The 23286-nt window shown below is 38.4% G+C and overlaps 1 protein-coding gene and 1 long non-coding RNA gene across 9 annotated transcripts in view; one reads left to right on the plus strand and one right to left on the minus strand.

Moving 5' to 3' along the window:
* Nucleotides 1–18531, minus strand: part of eea1 (early endosome antigen 1) — a 278859-nt gene extending 260328 nt beyond the window's left edge. For 3 of the 6 annotated variants that reach the window (XM_064341907.1, XM_064341909.1, XM_064341904.1), the window contains exon 1: nt 18317–18531. In XM_064341907.1, coding sequence (XP_064197977.1) covers nt 18317–18340 — 24 coding nt within the window. In that variant the 5' untranslated portion in view covers nt 18341–18531. Of the gene's footprint in view, nt 1–18153; nt 18289–18316 lie in introns of those variants that run through there. The other 3 variants (XM_064341910.1, XM_064341905.1, XM_064341908.1) reach the window with 2 other exon arrangements.
* Nucleotides 1689–4471, plus strand: LOC135259528 (uncharacterized). 3 transcript variants are annotated; one of them, XR_010331303.1, is made up of 5 exons: nt 1760–2338; nt 2719–2743; nt 2976–3034; nt 3915–3974; nt 4109–4471. It is a non-coding gene; the product is annotated as an uncharacterized LOC135259528 (long non-coding RNA). The 3 variants fall into 3 exon arrangements; XR_010331302.1 differs by having other exon boundaries at nt 1689–2338; nt 2719–3034; XR_010331301.1 differs by having other exon boundaries at nt 1776–3034.
* Nucleotides 18532–23286: the final 4755 nt, after the last annotated feature.

Raw genomic sequence — 23286 nt, forward strand, 5'->3', positions numbered from 1 at the left:
TAGTACAACATGTTAGTGCCCTCTTCATGCCCCGTCCGTTTTAAGTTCCTAGATTATTGTTGTAAAAAGTTATAACAATTTGAAATTTGTGGCCAAATTTTGTTTTTTTTTAATACCAATTTCTCCACCATCTTAGAATGGATCGCTTAGCTGTTAACCATACACGTACATGGGCAATTTCGGACCAATTAGACTTACGGTTTATTAGAAGAAACTCTTTATAGGTTTTGCCAAATTTTCAATCTGCAGAAAAATCCATCATAGCGGACTTTATGGGTTCTTGAGGCATATTTGTTCCTCATGAGGAATGACAAAAGTACACGTGGTTTCATGAATTTTCATCAAACAGGGTGGAAATGCCAGCAGTTTGAAATTTGCGTTTTGAATCGGTTACTATAGCGCCACCTATGGACGAAAGATGGTCATTCTTTCTTGCATAGTTACTCATGGTCTCTAGTTTCGACCTGGTAATTTATATCATTTCTGGTCAAGGACTTGTTGAGTTATTTTACCAAGTCCAGGAAAAGAATAATATTAATTAAAGCCGCAAGCGGCGTTGGAAGGGGTCCAAGCATTGGCAGCATCGCGCCCCCTATGGAGCGATTTTAAAATGGCTTTGTCCTCATTATCATATGCCTTCACCCAACATATCTACTGAATATCACGATGATCGTATGAAATATTGATGACTTATGGCCAATTTTGAGCTAAGAGACGCTGTCGGATGACTTAGTTACGTCGCCATGGATGTGTCCTGGCCGCTTCCCGTCAAGGCCTTTACTATGTCGTAACACTTAGATGGCATGTCATAACACTTAGATGGTCCGGTGTGCATGCACAGCTGCAGTGTTTCTGCGCCGCAACTAAAAAAGGCGTCACACTAGTGTTGTCACGATACCGAAATTTTGACTTTGATATTGATACCAGGTTTAGTATTACGATACTCAATACTGAAATGATACTTGAAACTTAAACGGTGCTAATTCGATACTCGGTACCTAACGATACTGAAATTACCTTAATAGATCAGAAACGTAATGTCTACAAGGGTTGACCTCATTTTCTAATTCACGGTTTATTAAAAACCTGGTTTATTAACAACCTTTAAGTTGAAGCCTGTTCAAAAAGCATAGGCCTATAGTGTTACAACACTAAACAATAGAAAAATGTATTAAATATATTTCAAAAATTAAACAGTTGTAAACGAAATAATCTTTAAACAGGTCATTCACTTTTAAATAAATCTAAAAACAGCATACTTTAATAACAATACATCATCTTCCTATAATAAAATATAAAATAAAATAAGTACCGAGAAATTGCTGAAGTTTTGGTATACCGTGCAACACTACGTCAGACACATATTCCAATCCATTGCTCAGCTTAGCAGAGAATGCACATTTCAGAGCGCCACAGAGACAGATAGAATAATAACACATAAATACACATTTGAAATAATAAATATGACATTGAGAAAAACGGAAAAAAAAGACGAAATATCAACTCGTGATCTGCGTGCTGTGCGCAAAGTGGCCTGCCGTTTTATTTATTTAGACATTGGCAGATAAGAAAATTTTGGTTACGCTGACCTATAAAACGCTATTCCAAAAGAAAAATCAGACATGTTCTTACATCGTCAGAAAGCTTATACTCTCTACTGAATAAATGAATTGTCAATCAAACCAAATTGTACTAAAAAGGGCGACAACGCTGCAAGCAACAGGTGTGGTGTTACGCACAGCTATTTTTGAAGGTAGCCTACCCAGTTGCGCGTATATTTCACAAATGCACGTATATTTCACAAACGGATTGTCCAAGACAATATATGACCACTCAGCCTCAAAAGGGACATCCCTACGCGTAAAACCAGTGGTAAGACTGTATATTTATTCAATGTTTAGTCCCAGATATTGACTGTAGAATGACATAGTATAATTTTTAAAAACTTTGTCTCGTTTATTTTGTTATTCAATGAGCAGCGTTTTCACTGCTGTATTGGCATATTTTAGGGCAAATGTCGGGTTTATCTTGTTGCTACGGAATATTACATTACATTACAGGCATTTGGCAGACGCTCTTATCCAGAGCGACCTACAACAAAGTGTATAACCATAACCAGGAACAAGTGTGTCGAAAACCCTAGAGGGAAGTAGCCTACCGTTCCAAGTGTAGGGAACAACCGCATAGTTAAACTTGGACCCTGTAGGTTAAACTGATTAACACTAACACAAACAAGAACAGCAACAACGCAGTCTACGCAAAAATACAAGCAATAGTTAAGACGAGTTCCCTACAAACACACTACGTAATGACAACGTTACACTTTGGTCGTAATTTGGTAAGTCGCAACATTACCAACAGGTGACGTTGTGACAACATTGCTCTATGGTCGCAAAATAACCAGACCTCCTGGAGACTGTTCTGCAATGTTGCAGTAACGTTATAGAATTACGTAAATACGATGTAATTTAATAACGTAACAATTACGTTATATCACAGTCCTCATCCTTACTTAATTTGAAACATTACTGGTAGGTTGTCAGAACGTTTGTAAATGACGTATTGGTTTACAGTAAAATATCTATCTGTCTATCTGTCTGCGCGTTTACGCTTGGACCGTTAACACGTTATATCCAATGCAGGGTTTATTATTATTATTATTATTATTATTATTATTATTATTATTATTAATTAATTTATTTATTTATTTTAATATAGGATATGATGGATATGCAGGTATAGGGTTCTAGGGTGGCTGACATGGATAGGGATTTTATAGTAGGACTCGGTGTAAAGCATGGAGGATAAAAAATAGCTTAGGGTGAAGGGATTTTTGAGTGTAAATCTATTGTCTGATAAACACTCCGGAGCGGAAGGTGGGGGTAATTCACCAATAAGCTGTGCACACCCTCTGTAAAACAAGATGGTATATCCAATCACAGGCGCATGTTGCTGTGACGTGCTCTTGGAAGAAGGTCGTTGTGATTTCAAATTCTCCGTGGGAAAATCTGGGTTTGACGGCGTTCAAGAGCAGGTAAGCGTTTCATTATGCCTTTATATTTTTAACTGAATGTATTAATGCAGCAATACTGGATGCCAACCACCGTAAAAGCTAACAAGAAGAACTGAATGCATTGGAGACCTGTTCAGTTAGTAGTATTTGCAATGTAATGATGGAGTCCTACTTTCAACATGCATGTTTGCAGTTCTAGCTTAATGTTGCTAATGCTGTAAGTTAGTAGGTGAAATGGCGTCTGTTTGGGACTAATTTGAGTTAGTGTTCTGTTAGATAACATATTTGCTACTTTGAGTATTTAACGCTAATAGCCCAGTGCAAATGTAATGTAAGACCAGCTAACATTACCTAGCTGATCTCAGCGATGGCCTGTTTAGTTAGCTAACAATTGAGCTAATTCGACATATATAAACGGCTGTCCGTAAAGCACCTTTGTTCATGTCCTTTTAGCTAGCATTGTTGCCAGCGCTTCTTTTGAAAGCTAACGTATGTGGTGCTCTTTTGAAAGCTGTAATTCACCTTGTCCACGTCCTAATGAGATATCAACATGTTGGTTAAAATATGCATCATAAATATGATATAAAATAGTTGTGTGGTCTTCATTTGGTTTTTGGTGTTTGACAAACTGGAGCTAGCAAGCCTTTTCAAGCTAGCATTGTTGGCGCCTCTTTTGAAAGATATTTTTGCGCTCTTTTAAAAGCATTTAGCGAAACATTATTTCCATTAGAAATACAAAAACTCAACTTTTTTTCGTCAAAATCCTCTAGTATTATTACTCTATACCTGGTGTAATAAATTGGCTTTGGCTTTGTGCCAGTGCATTGTGTAATCAATATTAATCAAGAGTATTTCTCTGTATTTTCACCAAATACTGACTTAAATCGATTTTCTTTTCCAGAGTTCTCTACATTTGGCCCAACAGCTCAAATGGAAACTAGAGCATAAGATCAGAATGAAGGTAGTTATGGATATTATATGGAAACAGCTCTTTGCTCATTGACTGTCATTGTCAAAACACAATTACGATTATAGCCTGCTGCGTGTGTTACTCAATGTATTTTTCTTACTTGGTCCAATTTCATATCGTTTCAGCTCCCACACATGGCCTTATGACTGTTGCCCCAGTGAAGAACCCGAGGTCCAGCCTTCCCCACTCAAGACATGCCTGAGACAAGAGTGACTGTATTCCAAGTTGATCCAAGGTGATCCTAACTTAAATGTAGTTCTTGAAAAAGACAAAAATACTCAACACTATTAATGTTGAAATCATTGGTCTATGGTTATTACTGTCCTGAAACGACCCTTTGCCCTTTTTATGTTTTTGTATCTAGTTTTGTATGTTTGTCTCATCTTCTGTACCATACTTATGCTTGCACATATTGCCTACCTAGAAATGTAACTTGAACCTGATCTCAATGGTATTCTATACAATGACAATAAAGGCTTTCTATTCTATTTGGGCTTGATATGTGTACATTTTTTTATTGCTGCACTTAAAGTATCTTAAATTTTGAAGATATGAATTACAGAAGCAATGGCATTTCATTGGTAGGATAGAATGGAGATCAAAATTACAACACCATGATATACCTTTTTTTTTAACACACAAAATCAAAATGTATGGTCAGGGTTTAGTAAGTAAGTGACCAATCCGCAACGTTGTGGAAAGGTAAATAACGTAATAAAGAAGTTTAAACAACGTGTCAGCGACGTAAATCTATAACGTTACGACGGATGACTGCCCGGCGACGTAATCACAATGTCGGGGTAAGGTTATTCTATTACATTGTCAAACGTAAAGTTGTAAGGACGTAACTATTACGTATCCACAACGTTGTTTTGCGACATCGCAGCAACGGGGCACTGGTCTTACGTTTTTACGGTAATACTACGTAAATTGAGACGTAACGCGGACGTTACGAGACCAATAGAAGACGTTAATAGTTTAATGAGGTGTCCCACTTAGCTGCTCCCCTAACTGACCATAAACAAATAATTGTGAAACTAGGTTGTGCACAGAACTCAAGTAATCTACGTGGTTACTGGAAAATTAATAACTCCCTTTTGATAGACAAGAACTTTAATAGCGAGGTTGCATACTTGATAAAAACCATTTTTAGAGATACAGTAGACGCAGAAAACAAGAATAAATGGGAATTCTTCAAATTTAAAGTTATATGCAGTGCAATCAGAAGAAGTAAAGAACTCAAACACATGAATTCTATGAAAGAAGCAAAATTGATGGAAAAACTTAACTTTTTATTGAATAAAAAAGATATCTCTAGTAAAGAACAAGTTGTATTAAAAGATATTCAACTTAAACTGGACCAAGCATATCTGGACTTGGCTAAAGGTGCTTATGTTAGATCTCGGGCTAAATGGTTAGAGAAAGGGGAAAAAAATACCAATTATTTTTTTGCTCTTAAGAAAAGAAATCGTAAAAGAAATTCCCTTACTGCTCTTAATGTTGACGGTGCCTTATGTAAAGACCCAAAAAGAATTTCTACCTTTGTTTACAAATTTTATGAAGATCTGTATAGATCTAAATTTAATTCTGTTGCTTGTGAGGCATTTCTTGGAAATATTCAAAGCAAAATCCGTACTATTGACGATCAGTTTAAACAACTATGCGAGGCTGACCTTACTATTGAGGAAATTAAAAATGCTTTATTTTCTATGAAAAAAAACAAATCCCCGGGAATTGATGGGTTATCCATTGAGTTTTACATGCAATTTTGGGAACTTATTAAAGAACCTTTATTTAAAATGTATAAACAGTGTATCGGTCAAGGAGAGATGGTTCCCACAATGAGACAAGGCATTATATCTCTCATTCCTAAGCCTGACAAGGATTCATTACTAATTGATAATTGGCGTCCCATCACACTCCTATCAACAGTTTTGGCTTTGGTCTATGCCAACAGATTAAGAAAAGGATTGGACTGTTTAATTGCGGAGACTCAAACTGGCTTTATGAAAAACCGTCATATTAGTAGTAATATTAGACTTATTTTAGACTTACTAGATTATAAAGAGGAGATAAATTCCAAAGTGGTTATTTTATTTTTAGACTTTTATAAGGCGTTTGATACAATTGAACACAGATTTCTCATTAATACTTTAAATCTATTTGGTTTTGGGGATACATTTGTGGGCATTATCAATATGTTATATAAAAACATAAATAGCTCTGTCATGCTTTAACACTTCCGATAGATTTCAGATTAATAGAGGGGTACGTCAGGGATGCCCAATCTCCCCTTTTTTGTTCATTTTAATCACAGAATTATTATCAATTAATATTATTAACGAAAATACATTAGAAGGGATTTCAATTTTTGGTAGGGAAGTCAAAATTTCTCAGTTGGCAGATGACACCACCCTTTTCTTGAAAAACCAACATTATATACCTATTGCTATTAATTTAATTTTAAAAATTTCAGATGCCTCTGGTCTAAAACTAAACTTAACTAAATGTGAAATTTTATCTTTACATAATTGCAGTGAATCTGTAATGTATGACATCCCAGTTAAGGATTCTGTTAAATATCTTGGGATACATATTACCAAAGATCTTGTGACTAGAAAACACATAAATTTTTTCAGTAGAATTAAAAAAACTAAAAGCATCCTTAATTTTCGGCTTCAAAGAGATCTTTCGAATATTGGGAGAGTCATCCTGTCCAAGGCTGAAGGCCTATCTCATTTTGTATACCCATCCTTGTCATTATTTGTTCAGGAATCTACAGTCAGTGAAATAAATAAAACGTTTTTAGATTTTCTTTGGAAAAATAAATCACACAAACTTAAGAAATCGGTAATGTCTAACCCCAGAGAGGACTTTAATGACATAGTAAACACCTTTAAAATTAATTGGTTAAGAAGGTGCCTTCTAAATCCCAGTTCTATTTGGTATTTTATCCCAAACCACATTTTTAATAAAATCGGTGGTCTCTCTTTTCTTTTAAAATGCAATTATTTACCACATAAGCTACCAATCCGCCTATCCAAATTTCACCAGCAAGCCCTCCTTGCTTGGAAACTGGCCTATGTCCACAATTTCTCCCCGCACAAATCCCTCCTATGGAATAATAGCAATATTACTTGTAAAAATAAATCACTATTTTTTCCAAAATGGCACCTTAGAAATATAAATCACACACTTAATCTTTTTGATGATTTTGGCAATGTTTTATCTTATGAAAGGTTTATGGAAACTTATAACTTTCCAATCCCCTTTAAGGAATACAATTCTGTCATACAAGCTATTCCTCCCGGGCTAACTCAGTTAATTAGAAACTACCTTTGCTGTGGTAAGATAAGCCGCGTTTCCACCGAAATTACCCGGAACTTTCAGTCCCAGGAACTACTTTACCAGGAACTAAAAGGTTCCTTCAGCCAATGGTTGTCTGCGTTTCCACCGGGGTCTAAAGTACCGCGAAGATTAGGCAAATTAGCCCACTGACGTTGTCGTCGGTCCATCTGTCATATGATTTCTTCTGTAACCCCATACTACCACCGAAGTAGCCTACATTATTTTCTAATAACCGGGACAGTCCGGAGGGGTTTATTCCACTTATATACAACGGGTTACCAACAATGACTATATATGGTTACTTTTGTATTTATTGATTTTCATAGCCTATATCCTCTCAAACACATTCATTAACAGCAGAAAACATGCACACGTTGTAAACAATTAGCTGTTTTATTACTTTCTCGTCGTCAATTCCATTTCCAGAACGAAAACTCGGACTTGCGTGAAAATGTAAATTAGTAGTGGTACAGCCACCGTTTGCTTTCCTTCGAAGTTACTGCTAGCCGAGCAGCGAAGTGTGCCCTCCAGATGCGAACCATGCACCATAAATGAGTCCATAGTCTTCCTAGTCTTTTCGTGGAATTGAAAAATGGCAGTAAAATTGAGTAAAATTACGGCAGTCTGAAAAGGCTAAAGGGAAGATTACTAGAATTAACCTGTTATTTTACCCGGATAAAAAGTGCGGAAGGTGATTTCCAGTTTGCTTGTACTGTATCACCAATGTTAATTATGCAGAACTACCACATACCTCACATAACTGTATCAAACGTTTTGAGTCAATTACAACGGGCTAACAAAGAAAATCCGGAAGAAAATATTCAGCAACCGAATTAATCCGTTTGAATGTTTTGGTAGCCTACGTAATATGCTGTCCCAGCACGAATGCTTAGCATTTTATAAAACGAATACTAAAGCAAGAAAAGAACAGAAGAGCACACGTTATAATTCCAAGACGTTGATAGGCTATAACCAAAAGTAGGCTACTGCGCCGCATAACATACAAGTTTGATTTGAAGTTATTATGAAAATAAATTGGTTTGCCGCTGCATATTTTCAAACATGGCGGGTAATGGCGGAAAATAAATACAACACAAACGCTACGAGTACTCGACCAATCAGAAATGTTCAGCGCTGCACGCTCCACCCAAAAGGTTCCTGTACTTTCGGAAAGTACTACCCCCCGAGCAGGAACGTTTTGGGGGGTAAAACAAAGCCCCCAGAACTAAATTTAGACCCTAGTTCCTGCGGTGGAAACGCGGCTATAGATAATGCATTACCAATATTGATGTTGGATGGTTTAGAGCTCACAGACAAAAAATGTATCAACAAACATATTCGCCAAATCTTTCAACAAAGGAACAAAGTGGTGCCAAGAGGTAAATTCTTCTGGAGAACGTGTATTGAGGATATTTACTGGGAAAGGGCTTGGCTTCTACCATATAAATATTGCATTTCTAATAAAACCAAGGAGACTCATATTAAACTTCTACACAAAATATATCCAACTAAAGCATTTATAGCTAAATTTACAGATATTGACAGCCTTTGTACTTTTTGCAATAAAGCTGATGAAACTCCTGTCCATCTGTTTTATAGCTGTGAAATAAAGAAATTCTGGGAAGCTTTAGCATCTTACTAATTTTCAAATTCTAATATTAGGCTACATATTCCTTCATACTAAAAGACATTGTTTATTATTATGATAACAAAAATAATAAAACATTGGAATATGTAGTTAACTTCTTTATTCTTATTGCAAAATTTTTTGTTCATAAACAGAAATTCTCTAACTCCCGACCTGCCTTGCATCTCTTTTTGATTGAATTGGATTCACTTCTATCGTCAATTAAAATACTAAAGGACAATAAAAGTCAAAAGTTGATAAAATATTTACAATTTTTTTTTTTGAAGAACCCCCTGTTGAAATGTAACTGAAATAACTGGTTATTCTCACTCCTTACCTTTGTATATCTTAATGTATATTCATTTTAATTTAATTATTTGTACTATTACTGACTAGGGAATGTCTGTATTCACACTATTCTTTTCCTTACTTTTAAATTTTTTTTTTTTTTTCCTTCACCTTTTGATCTTTGGTAATTTATTATTTTTTTTCCTATTATTTTATATATTGTACCATGTCTTCTGTTTTTCAATAAGATACTGTAACATTTGAATTTACATATTGCTGTACTTTCCTGCTTCAACCTGTACTTTGTAATTTCTACCAATAAAAATAAAAAATAAATAAAAAAAAATAAAAAAAAGAAGACGTTAATAGTACGTCGCCACAACCACATTTTGTTAGTAGGGATAATCCCGAATTTGGGATGAACGCTGCAAAATTTTCATTTTCACGAAGCGAATTAAGAGTCTTAAGGTTTATTTTCTGGATAACATACAACACACGATAAAATCACACACACAGAATTTACCATCTTTGAAATTAACCATCTTTGTAAGACTGGCATTTAGAAAGGAACATGTTTTTAGCATTTAAGAGACCGACAAGAGCATTTAAGACTGGTTCTCAAACTCGGTCCTGGGGGCTCCTGCGTAGCCTATATTGGCTTTTCTCCATTGGTTTTGATGATCTACAATAAAATTAAAAAAAATAGCTTAATAATAATTAGAAATTCAATGTAGGCCTACATTATTTTTGTCTTCATGCACCAGGTGGAAAACTTGCTGTACGAAGTGCGTTGTCATATTTACACGCCCGCAGATCAGTTGGTACTTGGTAGATTTGTTAATCACCGCTGACAGTGTTCATTTTTATTCGGTAAAAGTGACTTGCGAACGATCGCTCAGCTAGCGTCATCCAGCAAGTGAACACCACAAACGGTGATGGAGTAGTAGCAGTTACTGGCTCATTAACTGACTGTGGCGAAAACCTACGACGATAACTTGCTCGGTTAACAGCAGGTCTACCAGACAGTTATATGAAAAGTAGCCTAGTCAAATCACCAGTAGCCTACACATCTCTGATTGATTGACCATCAGGGTAGTCGATGTTCTTCCCCTGTAGCTCATATTGCTAATGCGTGAGCTAACCACGGATAGCCTACCTAGCTCACTGGCAAGCTGATATGCTAGCTAAGCATATTCGTTTTGCTGAGAAACATAAATTGAAGATAACGGAACATAATTGTGTTATTAATGTCATACATATAACGTGATTACATGACACAGTACAGTCACGGATGGAAATTAAACTCGGTAAACATTTGATAGGCCTAATATATTTTAAAACATAACAGCAGACAGTCAGCTAGCCTCAAGTTCGTTCTGCAATCGTTCATTCTGGTTGATGGGCTTTTCCGCACCGGACTGTCAATCACATTGTAAAAAAAAACAGAACTGCTTAACTCTATGGTTTTGGCTCCAAATCGACAACATGGCCGCGCCCGCCATTGAGCTTCAAAACGTGTTTTAGAGACCCACGGAGGGTCAACGGGTGACGTCACAGTAGCTTTGTCCATATTTTTTACAGTCTCTGTTTTTAACCAACCATTGCTCAGCCTATTTGACTTCTCCGATGTCTTCGTTCGTCGTGCTTTCAAAAAGGGCTTGTTAATAAAAATAAGATAATCCACAGAGCTTTAAAAAATCTGATTATTTAGTGGTTTTGACGATGAAAATGCGTCTATTTTATAAATGAAGTTGTAAGCAAGCCTTTATTTCACTTGTACTTCAAAGCTTCCGGTGTTCATGGCTTTGTGGTGTTCATATCCCTTCAAGTTTAAACTGTTATCTTTTTGATGATTAGCTGATTTTACTAAATCTGATCCTATAAATGTTTTGACGTGAATGACAAGACGACACGGGAATTCCCAATGGTTGATTACGGATTATTTATTATTATTATGATCATTGCATATTCTTCATAAAATTGGCACGCTTGTTAACCAAGAAAATAAATTAATACAGTTTGAGATTGATTATTATGTAGGCTACGTTGCGATTTAAGCTTATGGTAATTCTTTAAAGCGTTTACTTTCTCACGTATTTATATGAGTTAACAAAATATTACCAAATTAACTAACTGAAAAGGTCTCTCACCAAGTATTCACTTAACCCATAATCAACAGTCGTGAACAAACGTGAAACACGATGTAATCCCACTGCAGACGGCGAGAGCTACTAGGACTATAGAGCTTTAAGCAAGCCTTTGCGCGACACAATCGGAACCCGTGTAGACACACGACGCGCCGCGCTGTGTTGCTTCGCCGTGCTGCTTCCGCGCTGCTTACGCTACGAGTGCGGTGGGTGCCCGGCGTTAGGAAAAGACAACCGCGGTGCTAAGAGAATCCGACTGCACTTACACCAGAGAGACTCAATTCAACATTCCTAAACAAATTCCCCTCCCTAACAAATGACCAAAGGCTGCGAGTCCTATTAGGAGAAGGACTGACAGCCTCACTCGCAGCTAAATACGCTTTTGCCTGTCACAGCCTGAGGGACAGAGGGTGAGCATCTAACATACATATGTATGTGTGTGTGTGTGTGTATATATGCATATGTGTTTGTATGTATATGTATGTGTGTATGTGTGTGTATGAATGTGTGTGTGTGTATGTGCGTATGTAGTGATGTACATATAGGCTATGTGTATATATATATATATATGTGTGTATGTACAGTGGGGTCCAAAAGTCTGAGACCACATTGAGAATCTATAATATTTTCACGTAAACCTGGAAATAATCAGAAAGTTTGAGGATTCAGAAACATTTAAAAACACAAGAAGTTATTACATGTAAAATGAAGAAGAAATATTTAAGATTATGCACTATTTCTAGGTCAGCAATCAAATTTAAGCAAATTTATACTTATACTATTATACTACTATTTATACAAATACATTGTACAAAAGGTCAGATTTCCTTGAGTTGTATCCCTTCCATTGAAGCATGCGTTTAGATGAGTAGATCAAATCCACCTATCATCAGAGGCTCGATCAAGTAACTCAACTTGCAGCCAGAGTTCACCTGTTATCCTATATGGCTGTGCCTCATGTTTCCAGCAAATCATTGCTTACTAAGTAGCATTGTGATAGTGGGAAACATGAAAGTGTCAGAAGTCAAATTGTTATTCTAAGCAAAGAGTGGCTTTCTCAGCGTCAAATCATGGCTAGACTAAAGGTTTCTAAGAGGGCAGTGCATGGAACTCTAAAACACTTTGCAGAAACTGGATCAGTTGTATCCAAAAAACGATCAGGAAGACCAAAAATGACCACACCATCAGAAGATCAATACATCAAGCTTAGTTCCCTGAGAGATAGAAAAGCAACTTCATCACAGATACAAAATGTGCTAAATAAAGAACACAAGACTCAAGACAAGACAATCAGCAAAAGTACTGTCAAAAGAAGGCTGTCTTGTAGTGGTCTCAGAGGACGAGTAGCAGTTTCTAAACCACTTCTCAGGAGGGGAAACAGGGCCAAATGCTTGGGGTGGGCTAATAAATACCAGCATTTCACAGTGGATGACTGGAAAAAAGTCCTATTTACTGATGAATCCAAGTTTGAGATTTATGGCAGTAACAGAAGGGTGTATGTAAGGAGACGAACAGGAGAGAGAATGATACCGCAGTGTATCAAACTCACAGTGAAACATGGTGGTGGGAATATTCAAGTCTGGGGGTGTTTTGCCTACTCTGGAGTTGGACATCTGCACCGAATTGACTACACCCTGACCAAGGAGAAGTACCACTCCATTCTTCAGAGACATGCTATACCCCCTGGTTTGCATCTTTGTGGAGAAGGATTCATACTGCAGCAGGATAATGACCCCAAACACACCTCAAAGCTTTGCAAGAACTACTTGAAGACCAAAGAAGTCCAAGGAGTCCTGACTGTCATGGACTTTCCTCCACAGACACCTGACCTCAACCCCATTGAACATTTATGGGGGCACTTGAAGACTGAGAAAGCCACGCATTCTGTGACATCACAAGAAGCTCTTTGGAACATTGTCAAATCATGCTGGGATAACATGGGTCATCAGGTTATGCACAAACGTGTGGAGTCCATGCCAGCTCGAGTGCATGCTGTCATTAAAGCAAAAGGGGGACATACCAAATACGAAGATATTCTGAAGTTCATGTACATTTTTCAAAAATTCAACTTTTCACTCAAATTGTTAAGCTGATATTATCATTTGTAATGAAAGAATTAGTATTACATTCAAAACAAATGCAAAATAGAAATATCTTGACTAGTGGTCTCAGACTTTTGGACCCCAGTGTATATATATATGTCTATGTATATGCATATGTATGAGTATATATAATACTCTTATTGAGAAAATACTTCTTTTTTTCAATTAATTTAATTTAGTTAACTTAATAGATAAGTATTATGTTCCTGTCATTTATGCTGTTATTGTTGTTGCTGCTTGTCTTCTTTTTTCTTTTTAATTATATATTATTACTGTAGTTGATTACTGTTATCACTACGCTTTGGCAATATGTATTTTTAAATATGTCATGCCAATAAAGCATTTGAATTTGAATTTGACTCAAAGCGAGAGGCTCAAATAACCCGGATATCCGGAGTCCAGTTTGCTGTGTCCCAAACAGCATACTTCCATGCTCCGAGTGCACATAGCGAGCATGCCGCCATCTTGGAGTGCGAGTCCAAACCTATTTTTTACAGTCTCTGGTCCAAACCGAAGTTCGGTAGTGCGGAGCACGGATAAAGTACCCGGATGCGCACTCCATTTGATCAAAATTTGAAGTGTGCATCCGTGCATACTCCGACTGGGAAAAATACCATAATTCCTTTCGCGAAAACGGCCAAAAACTGCGGCGGATGACAGTCTAGTGTAGGCTACTCTCTCGGATTGGAAACTGAAATCATGTCTTAGGAAAATGGTAAACAGGAGTTGGTGTATAAATAAAGTGGTACAGTGTTAATGAATAACGCAATATGTAAAGTATCAGTTGTTTTTATTAGTTTAAAGATATGTACTTTTAACGAGTGTAACGAGCTATATTGAATACATCGGTGCTAATCGTCGGGTCCCGTCTTGAATTATAAACTGCCGTTTTATTCTCGCCACTGCCCATCTTTTCATTTAATTTGAAATACACCCCTTGCCTATGGAGTAGCCACCACAAACATGACCGGCTCCATAAATGTTGCCTAACTGAGTACCCAGCGCGAAAGTATACAGCGCGAAAATAATGAAAAAACAGACACGACTGTTTACAATGAAATGGCAACTTTATTATGGGGTTGACAGTACACTGAAAGCTATCCAAACTGCAATTAATATTTTCCAAGCTATCGTTGCCTTCCACTGCTCTTCTGACAGCAAAAAGGAGAATTCAATTGAAGTGGCTAGCTCGCAAAAAGTTGCTGATATTAGCCTACTGGTTAGTGTAGATCATAATATTTCAGTAGCCTACTACTCAGTGTGAGCATCTACCGACCGGGTTCGTTCGGTAGACAGAAAAACATCAGATTTTCAACTGTAGTCTATGTAAAATAGGCGAAATATAAGTAACAACCTGTACCTAGTTATGTAGAAAAAAACATCCTTGTTATCCTCCGGAGGTAATTCTTTCAGTACTTTCGCGATTTTCGCCCAGTGCTAGCTTTAGTTGCTACGGGGACATGTATCTGCCACTGCATAGAGATTAATGGAACTTGTCTTTACTTGAGATCATATTGTAGAAGTGTCCCGTCTTGTGTATTTCAGGTTAATATGAAAAAGGCTGGTCCCTACTAGCATTTCTAGCGATCCGTTACATATTCACAGTTGTAACCCAAGTAGCAGGAAGCAAAATAGCCATTAAGAAGAAGCGACATTTGCACTACTTAATGTTCGCGATTATGGAATTAATTAGAATATCAATATAACTAAAATGTATTAAGTAAGATTTTTTCCCATTTAGACAGTTATGTGTAATTTTTACAAGACTTGCATTTAAATAGGTAACGGAGTCCAGTCCGCTTGATTAAATATGAAATAAATGCGGTAGCATTTCAGATGGTCGATAATATGCCCTCTCACTCTAACGTTATTCCCCTCAGGTTTATTACCGGAATTTTACCGATAGTTACGGCAAAGGTTAAAGGTTATGGGTCAGATGTCGTCACGAAGTGCATCCCACTCATTTAACTGTTTCTCCGTGCTACTGCACTTCCATGGTTCGGAGTGCATAGTCCCAAGCATTGCCTGGAGTGCGTATTCCGGAGCACGGTAGTGTGGAGCATGGAAGTTTGCGGTTTGGGACACAGCCACAACAGTAATTTGGACAGGAGGATCTGTCTATTTTCCCTCCTTGCATTGCATTAGAGAGAACCGGATGGAGCCCGTATTATTAGCATTTGCTTATAACTGAATAGGGATTGAATGTTCAAAACATGAATTCTATTAACTGGATTACGTTTGGAAAGCAATACGATGAAAACGAACATTCTAGTCACACACTATTTTTGCAAAAAGGCAAGTTTGTTGTTTGGACTACATATCCCATCAGGAGTACTGAATCCGGCTTCTCGGTTTGGTTTTCATATGAATAAGTTGTACCAGAGAGACTTAGACCTGGTTGTAGCCCTCTGGTTGTCCCTCTATGTAGCTACATATTCATGATTTCAAGACTTCCGTAGCTAGAGCTAGTTTTGTCCAAAACTAGATAATCGTGAACGTTAACTATGCTAGCTTTGCTACTCGAGCTTCCATATTAGGCTATGTGAAACTAGCTATCCTAATATTAATGTAACGTTATACCAGCGACGTTTAGTGTACAGTAACATTATCACGACTACTCTCTTGTTACTACTATACGCTAGCTCACAGCTGTGCTATTACAGCAAATAGTGGTAAGTTAGCTATAGACTAACGTGTCTATAGCTATAGCTTATAGCATACAGCAGTTTTGACGAGGGTTAGCTAGGAAGCCAGGCAGCCAAGCAGCTTGCTTTGGATGAGCGGTAGCGATATTTTACTGTTTGTTTTTCTTCTTATCTATGTCTTGTAACGATTATCTTTGAACGTGTAATAAACTATTTTAATGTAAAATTAAGTGTGTTCTCCTTTCACGGTGTTGTACGCCAACAATTTGTACGTCTGCGCATGTAACTACATTGGACTACAATCAGTCATAAGCAGTGTGGTCTGGGTGTGTGAACTGGAATCTGAGCGAGTCCACCATCTTCTTGTATAAATATCTTTGCTTACACTAGGCTACGTAATTATGCGACGGCGGATGTTATTGACGTGGATCTGACGTGGTGAAACTACAATGTTCCAAAGATGGACAACTAAAAGCGTAGATAGCAGATAGATACTTCGCCCCGTGCATTCTTACCGTGTTGTTTCGTGCAGGCTATATAAACGTGGCAACCCGGTGAAAAATATTACTTCATTACCAAGGTTGGAATTTAAATAAAAAAGGAATATAGGCTACCAGTCACAAAAGTGAAACGAAATGGTTGTCACATTGAGAATGGTTGCTCACGCTCACCCTCCTGTCCACTCATATTTATCGACATTAATCCCAATTAGTATGATTGTATGAAAATAATTCATTAAATCTAATTCAAGACCCTACTTACCCTTACTACTGTACATATCATCATTCATAAGTTTCAAACATGTGGAATTAAAAACATAATCTGGCTAAAAACGTCTCAGATCCCTTTTTCTTGAAAGACAGACTGCTGTGTTATGGTTAATATGCTGATTATGATCTGATTATAAGCCTATGCATATAACAGCTTAAGAACCACCACACAACTCAGTCACGTTGATCGTTTGTTGTTGCTGCCGTAAGGAATTGTGGGACGGCATTATCTCCTTTCCTTTCGTAAAGGACAGTCCATTGTGCCCTATGCTAAAGGAGATAAGATATGAAGCATTGAAGCACCTTTCCTTAGCATTTAGAGAATTCGAACAGCTCTTATCATGGCTGCCACTTAGATACTTCCGGGTAATTTCACTCAGTTAGGAACCTTCCTAAGCAAAAAAGACCATTTGGACGCAGCCTTAGTCTACCGAAGTGTTCATTCAGGTTATATTCAGATTTCAGACAGGTAGACACCCTAGCTAGCAGAATGCAAATACCTAGCTAGTCGAACGTGAACAATCCCTTAGCTATCATAGCTATATATCCTGTACTTAGCCATAGACTAGCTAGAGCTAATTTCAGCTTGCACGTTAACTAAATGGCAGCCTAGTTATCATACAAACATCGTGAAAATCACAGACGGCTGCCTTTCAGAATTGACGTCCACATAAAATAATGGCTATTCAAGTCAGCTAGCTAACACCAACCAATCGCATGATCCCAGTATGCCATTTAGCCAACAAGCTCTCGCAGGTGAGCCAAGGACACTGACAAGCCATTTAAGATAGATTAGACATGTTCCAGGAGATCAACGTCCACGTTCTACATGATCAAAGATCGCATACGTAGCAACAAAAATCATGTTATTCTTCCAGGTTTTTTGACTAAGACACTCAGAAGTAAGGTAGGCTAAAGCTAACTTCAGCTACCAACGCTAGACAACCGACCTGTATTGTTAACTAGCTAACGTTAACGAATCCGCTATATCAGTAAATTTAAGCAGCTGCCTACCCAAGCTTGACACTGGACCGAACCCTAAAATGTGAACGTAGCTAGTTAACTTGTGAAACGACAATACGTCACCTGATCTAGCTAGCTAGTATTGGCAGTCACAGTCAACGTCCTCTCTGGTCTAATAGGTAACCGAATGACCATTAGGTACTAAACGGCTAATTATCTGGCTGCATATACACCATGTATGACACTCCAAAATGAAACTCTTTGATTGACTTGAACTGACCGCTGGTTGACTTCATGTAAGCAATTTGTGAGATTGGACTGATCAGACGGTCAACAGTCGGCCGACTTCGGCTCCCCGGCCTGCCAGCACAAACGGGAAAGGAGAGGCCCGAGTGATCATCCCACACAAACGCAAGTGATACCATACTGCTGTTAAACCTTACCCGCTGCAGTATCCTTCTGAGCATGATGTCGGGTTGTCGCTGTATAATCCTAAATCAATCCAAATTAAAAGGGAAACTTTAATTCCGTGTCACGTTGTCCTGGAACACCACACCAAGCCCGCCCCGAACCTAGACCCTCCTATGTAGGGATACAACACAGGGAGGTGGGTGGAGCTTCGTGCTAAGTGACATCCACTGAACTGTGGGAAGTAATACACTCGACGAGAGGCAATCATCTCTACTAACAACATGTGGTTGTGGCGACGTACTATTAACGTCCTCGTAACGTCCGCTTTACGTATCAAATTACACAGTATTAACATAAAAACGTAAGACCAGCGCCCCGTCGCTGCGACGTCGCAAAACAACGTTGTGGATACCTAACAATTAGGTCCTTACAACTTTACATTTGACAATGTAATAGAATAACCTTACCCGCCGTAACGGTATAGATTTACGTCGCTGACACGTTGTTTAAACTTATTTATTACGTTATTTACGTTTCCACAACGTTGCGGATTGGTCACTTAAGCCGCGTTTCCACCGCAGGAACTTTACCCCGGAACTAGAAACCTTTTGAGGAACTCAGTGCGTTTCCACCGCAGGAACTAGGGTCTAAATTTAGTTCCGGGGGCTTTATTTTACCCCCAAAAGTTCCTGCTGGGGGGGTAGTACTTTCCAAAAGTACCGGAACCTTTGGGGTGGGGCACAAGCGCTGAAAATTTCTGATTGGTCGACTACTTGCAGTGTTATTTGTTTTATTTCAACCGCCATGTTTAAAAATCTGCAGCCGCAAACCGATTTATTTTCATAATAACTTCAAATCAAACTTTAGCCGCGTTTCCACCAAAATTCAGTCCCAGGAACTACTTTACCAGGAACTAAAAGGTTCCTTCAGCCCATTGTTGTCTGCGTTTCCACCGCGGTCTAAAGTCCCACGAAGATTAGGCAAATTAGCCCACTGACGTATGAAAAAGCGACGTTGTCGTCCGTCCATCTGTCCTATGATTTCTTCTGTAACCCCATACTACCACCGAAGTAGCCTACATTTTCTAATAACCGGGACAGCCCGGAGGGGTTTATTCCACTTATATACAACGGGCTACCAACAATGACTGTATATGGTTACTTTTGTATTTATTGATTTTTATCGATTTAATCACCTGGAATTGAAATATTCTTCTGCAGCCGTTTGGGCATATTTTACCGTTGTCAAGCAAAAATGTCGTTGGTAGTTGAACTTGGATGTTTTTATGCGAACATTCGCTTTCATGTCTCGACATCCGAAGCGACAGAATGCATTCACATTTTCAATATAACTGGCAACAACAGCATCAAACATGCACACGTTGTAAACAATTTGCTGTTTGATTACTTTCTCATCGTCAATTCCATATAGGCTAATCGCAAAATGACAAGAATAGAACGAAAACTCGGACTTGCGTGAAAATTTAAATTAGTAGTGGTACAGCCACCGTTTGCTTTCCTTCGAAGTTACTGCTAGCCGAGCAGCGAAGTGTGCCCTCCAGATGCGAACCATGCACCATAAATGAGTCCATAGTCTTCCTGGTCTTTTCGTGGAATTGAAAAATGGCAGTAAAATTGAGTAAAATTACGGCAGTCTGAAAAAGCTAAAGGGAAGATTACTAGAATTAACCTGTTATTTTACCCGGATAAAAAGTGCGGAAGGTGATTTCCAGTTTGCTTGTACTGTATCACCAATGTTAATTATGCAGAACTACCGCATACCTCACATAACTGTATCAAAAGTTTTGAGTCAATTACAACGGGCTAACAAAGAAAATCCGGAAGAAAATATTCAGCAACCGAATTAATCCGTTTGAATGTTTTAGTACGTAATATACTGTCCCAGCACGAATGCTTAGCATTTTATAAAACGAATACTAAAGCAAGAAAAGAACAGAAGAGCACACGTTATAATTCCAAGACGTTGGCAGGCTATAACCAAAAGTAGGCTACTGCGCCGCATAACATACAAGTTTGATTTGAAGTTATTATGAAAATAAATCGGGTTGCGCCTGCATATTTTTAAACATGGCGCCTGAAAATAGACACAAAAAAGTGCTGCGAGTACTCGACCAATCAGAAATGTTCAGCGCTGCAAGCTCCACCCAAAAGGTTCCTGTACTTTCGGAAAGTACTACCCCCCGAGCAGGAACCTTTTGGGGGGTAAAACAAATCCCTTGGAACTAAATTTAGACCCTAGTTCCTGCGGTGGAAACGCACTGAGTTCCTTAAAAGGTTCCTAGTTCCGGGGTATAGTTCCTGCGGTGGAAACGCGGCTTATCAAACGTTTTGAGTCAATTACAACGGGCTAACAAAGAAAATCCAGAAGAAAATATTCAGCAACCGAATTAATCCGTTTGAATGTTTTGGTACGTAATATGCTGTCCCAGCACGAATGCTTTTTATAAAAAAAATTTATAAAACGAATACTAAAGCAAGAAAAGAACAGAAGAGCACACGTTATAATTCCAAGATGTTGGCAGGCTATAACCATTTGAAGTTATGAAAATAGTTCCTCAAAAGGTTTCTAGTTCCGGGGTAAAGTTCCTGCGGTGGAAACGCGGCTATAGCGGCATGGGAACTCGGTCTGAGAAACCGGGCCAGTATGGGAGGAATTTCCTTTATGTCGCGGCCTATTTAAAGGAAACTTAAATAGGCCACGACACAGACGAGACACAGGAGGGCACAATGAACAATCAGGCCACAGAGAGGGAAGGGAAAACGAGACAACCAGCAAACAATAATTGGATAATAGAAAACAATAATACAATTAAGCAGGACACAAAACAGAAGTGCCGCCATCTGGTGGCCCAACAAGGAAAGACAGAGGGAAAACACAGAACCCTGACAAAGATATTGTTTTGTCTGATGAAATATATTGTATTAAGCCGCGTTTCCACCGCAGGAACTATACCCCGGAACTAGGAACCTTTTGAGGAACTCAGTGCGTTTCCACCGCAGGAACTAGGGTCTAAATTTAGTTCTGGGGGCTTTGTTTTACCCCCCAAAACGTTCCTGCTCGGGGGGTAGTACTTTCCGAAAGTACAGGAACCTTTTGGGTGGAGCTTGCAGCGCTGAACATTTCTGATTGGTCGAGTACTCGTAGCATTTGTGTTGTATTTATTTTCCGCCATTACCCGCCATGTTTGAAAATATGCAGCGGCAAACCAATTTATTTTCATAATAACTTCAAATCAAACTTGTATGTTATGCGGCGCAGTAGCCTACTTTTGGTTATAGCCTGTCAGCGTCTTGGAATTATAACGTGTGCTCTTCTGTTCTTTTCTTGCTTTAGTATTCGTTTTATAAAATGCTAGGCATTCGTGCTGGGACAGCATATTACGTAGGCTACCAAAACATTCAAACGGATTAATTCGGTTGCTGAATGTTTTCTTCCGGATTTTCTTTGTTAGCCCGTTGTAATTGACTCAAAACGTTTGATACAGTTATGTGAGGTATGCGGTAGTTCTGCATAATTAACATTGGTGATACAGTACAAGCAAACTGGAAATCACCTTCCGCACTTTTTATCCGGGTAAAATAACAGGTTAATTCTAGTAATCTTCCCTTTAGCTTTTTCAGACTGCCGTAATTTTACTCAATTTTACTGCCATTTTTCAATTCCACGAAAAGACCAGGAAGACTATGGACTCATTTATGGTGCATGGTTCGCATCTGGAGGGCACACTTCGCTGCTCGGCTAGCAGTAACTTCGAAGGAAAGCAAACGGTGGCTGTACCACTACTAATTTACATTTTCACGCAAGTCCGAGTTTTCGTTCTATTCTTGTCATTTTGCGATTAGCCTATATGGAATTGACGACGAGAAAGCAATAAAACAGCAAATTGTTTACAACGTGTGCATGTTTTCTGCTGTTAATGAATGTGTTTGAGAGGATATATGAAAATCAATAAATACAAAAGTAACCATATATAGTCATTGTTGGTAACCCGTTGTATATAAGTGGAATAAACCCCTCCGGGCTGTCCCGGTTATTAGAAAATAATGTAGGCTACTTCGGTGGTAGTATGGGGTTACAGAAGAAATCATATGACAGATGGACCGACGACAACGTCAGTGGGCTAATTTGCCTAATCTTCGCGGTACTTTAGACCCCGGTGGAAACGCAGACAACCATTGGCTGAAGGAACCTTTTAGTTCCTGGTAAAGTAGTTCCTGGGACTGAAAGTTCCGGGTAATTTTGGTGGAAACGCGGCTTTGGAGTAACATCATTACAATATACTGAACAAATGTAATATCTATATTAATACACATACTTTACCTAACTTAGGTTAAAGGTGTATATTGTGGGTATTCCTCCAATCAGAATTCAGGGATCTGATTGGGTTTTAACTATTAATTTGATTAGTAGAACTGTGAAAAGGGGAGGTTTCATGACAAAGAGTGACAGTATCAAGACAGACTGTGTTATGTCTGATCTTGTTTGAAGCGCATCGGAGTGGGGAGTACAGTAATATTAATTTCATAAACAGCGGACATAGATTTCATTTCTATTCAATAACTTAGGAGAAAAACGGGGCGACATAGCTCAGGAGGTAAGAGCCCTGGGCGTGTCGAAGTGTCCCAGAGCAAGACACCTAACCCCTAACTGCTCTGGTGAATGCGAGGCATCAATTGTAAAGCGCTTTGGATAAAAGCGCTATATAAATGCAGTCCATAGTCAATTTACCAAAACCTGCATTGGTAAAATATTCTCTCAGAAGGACATCTGGAAAAGGTCATTAAAATTCCAATTTGACCACTGACTAAGCAGTTCCGAGATTTATGACCTCTGTTTGGACATTTAAGGAGAAGGGACAGAGCAATCTGGGAAGACTGTAATCGACTTCCCACACTGCGCATACTCTGTGTTCCGTGTGTAGCTGAACAGGCTGGGTAAGAACTTTTTTGTATTTATGTTCTAAAAATTCCATATTTTATAA

This window comes from Anguilla rostrata, chromosome 7 (assembly GCF_018555375.3).
Source record: "Anguilla rostrata isolate EN2019 chromosome 7, ASM1855537v3, whole genome shotgun sequence".
In the NCBI taxonomy this organism is placed as follows: domain Eukaryota; kingdom Metazoa; phylum Chordata; class Actinopteri; order Anguilliformes; family Anguillidae; genus Anguilla; species Anguilla rostrata.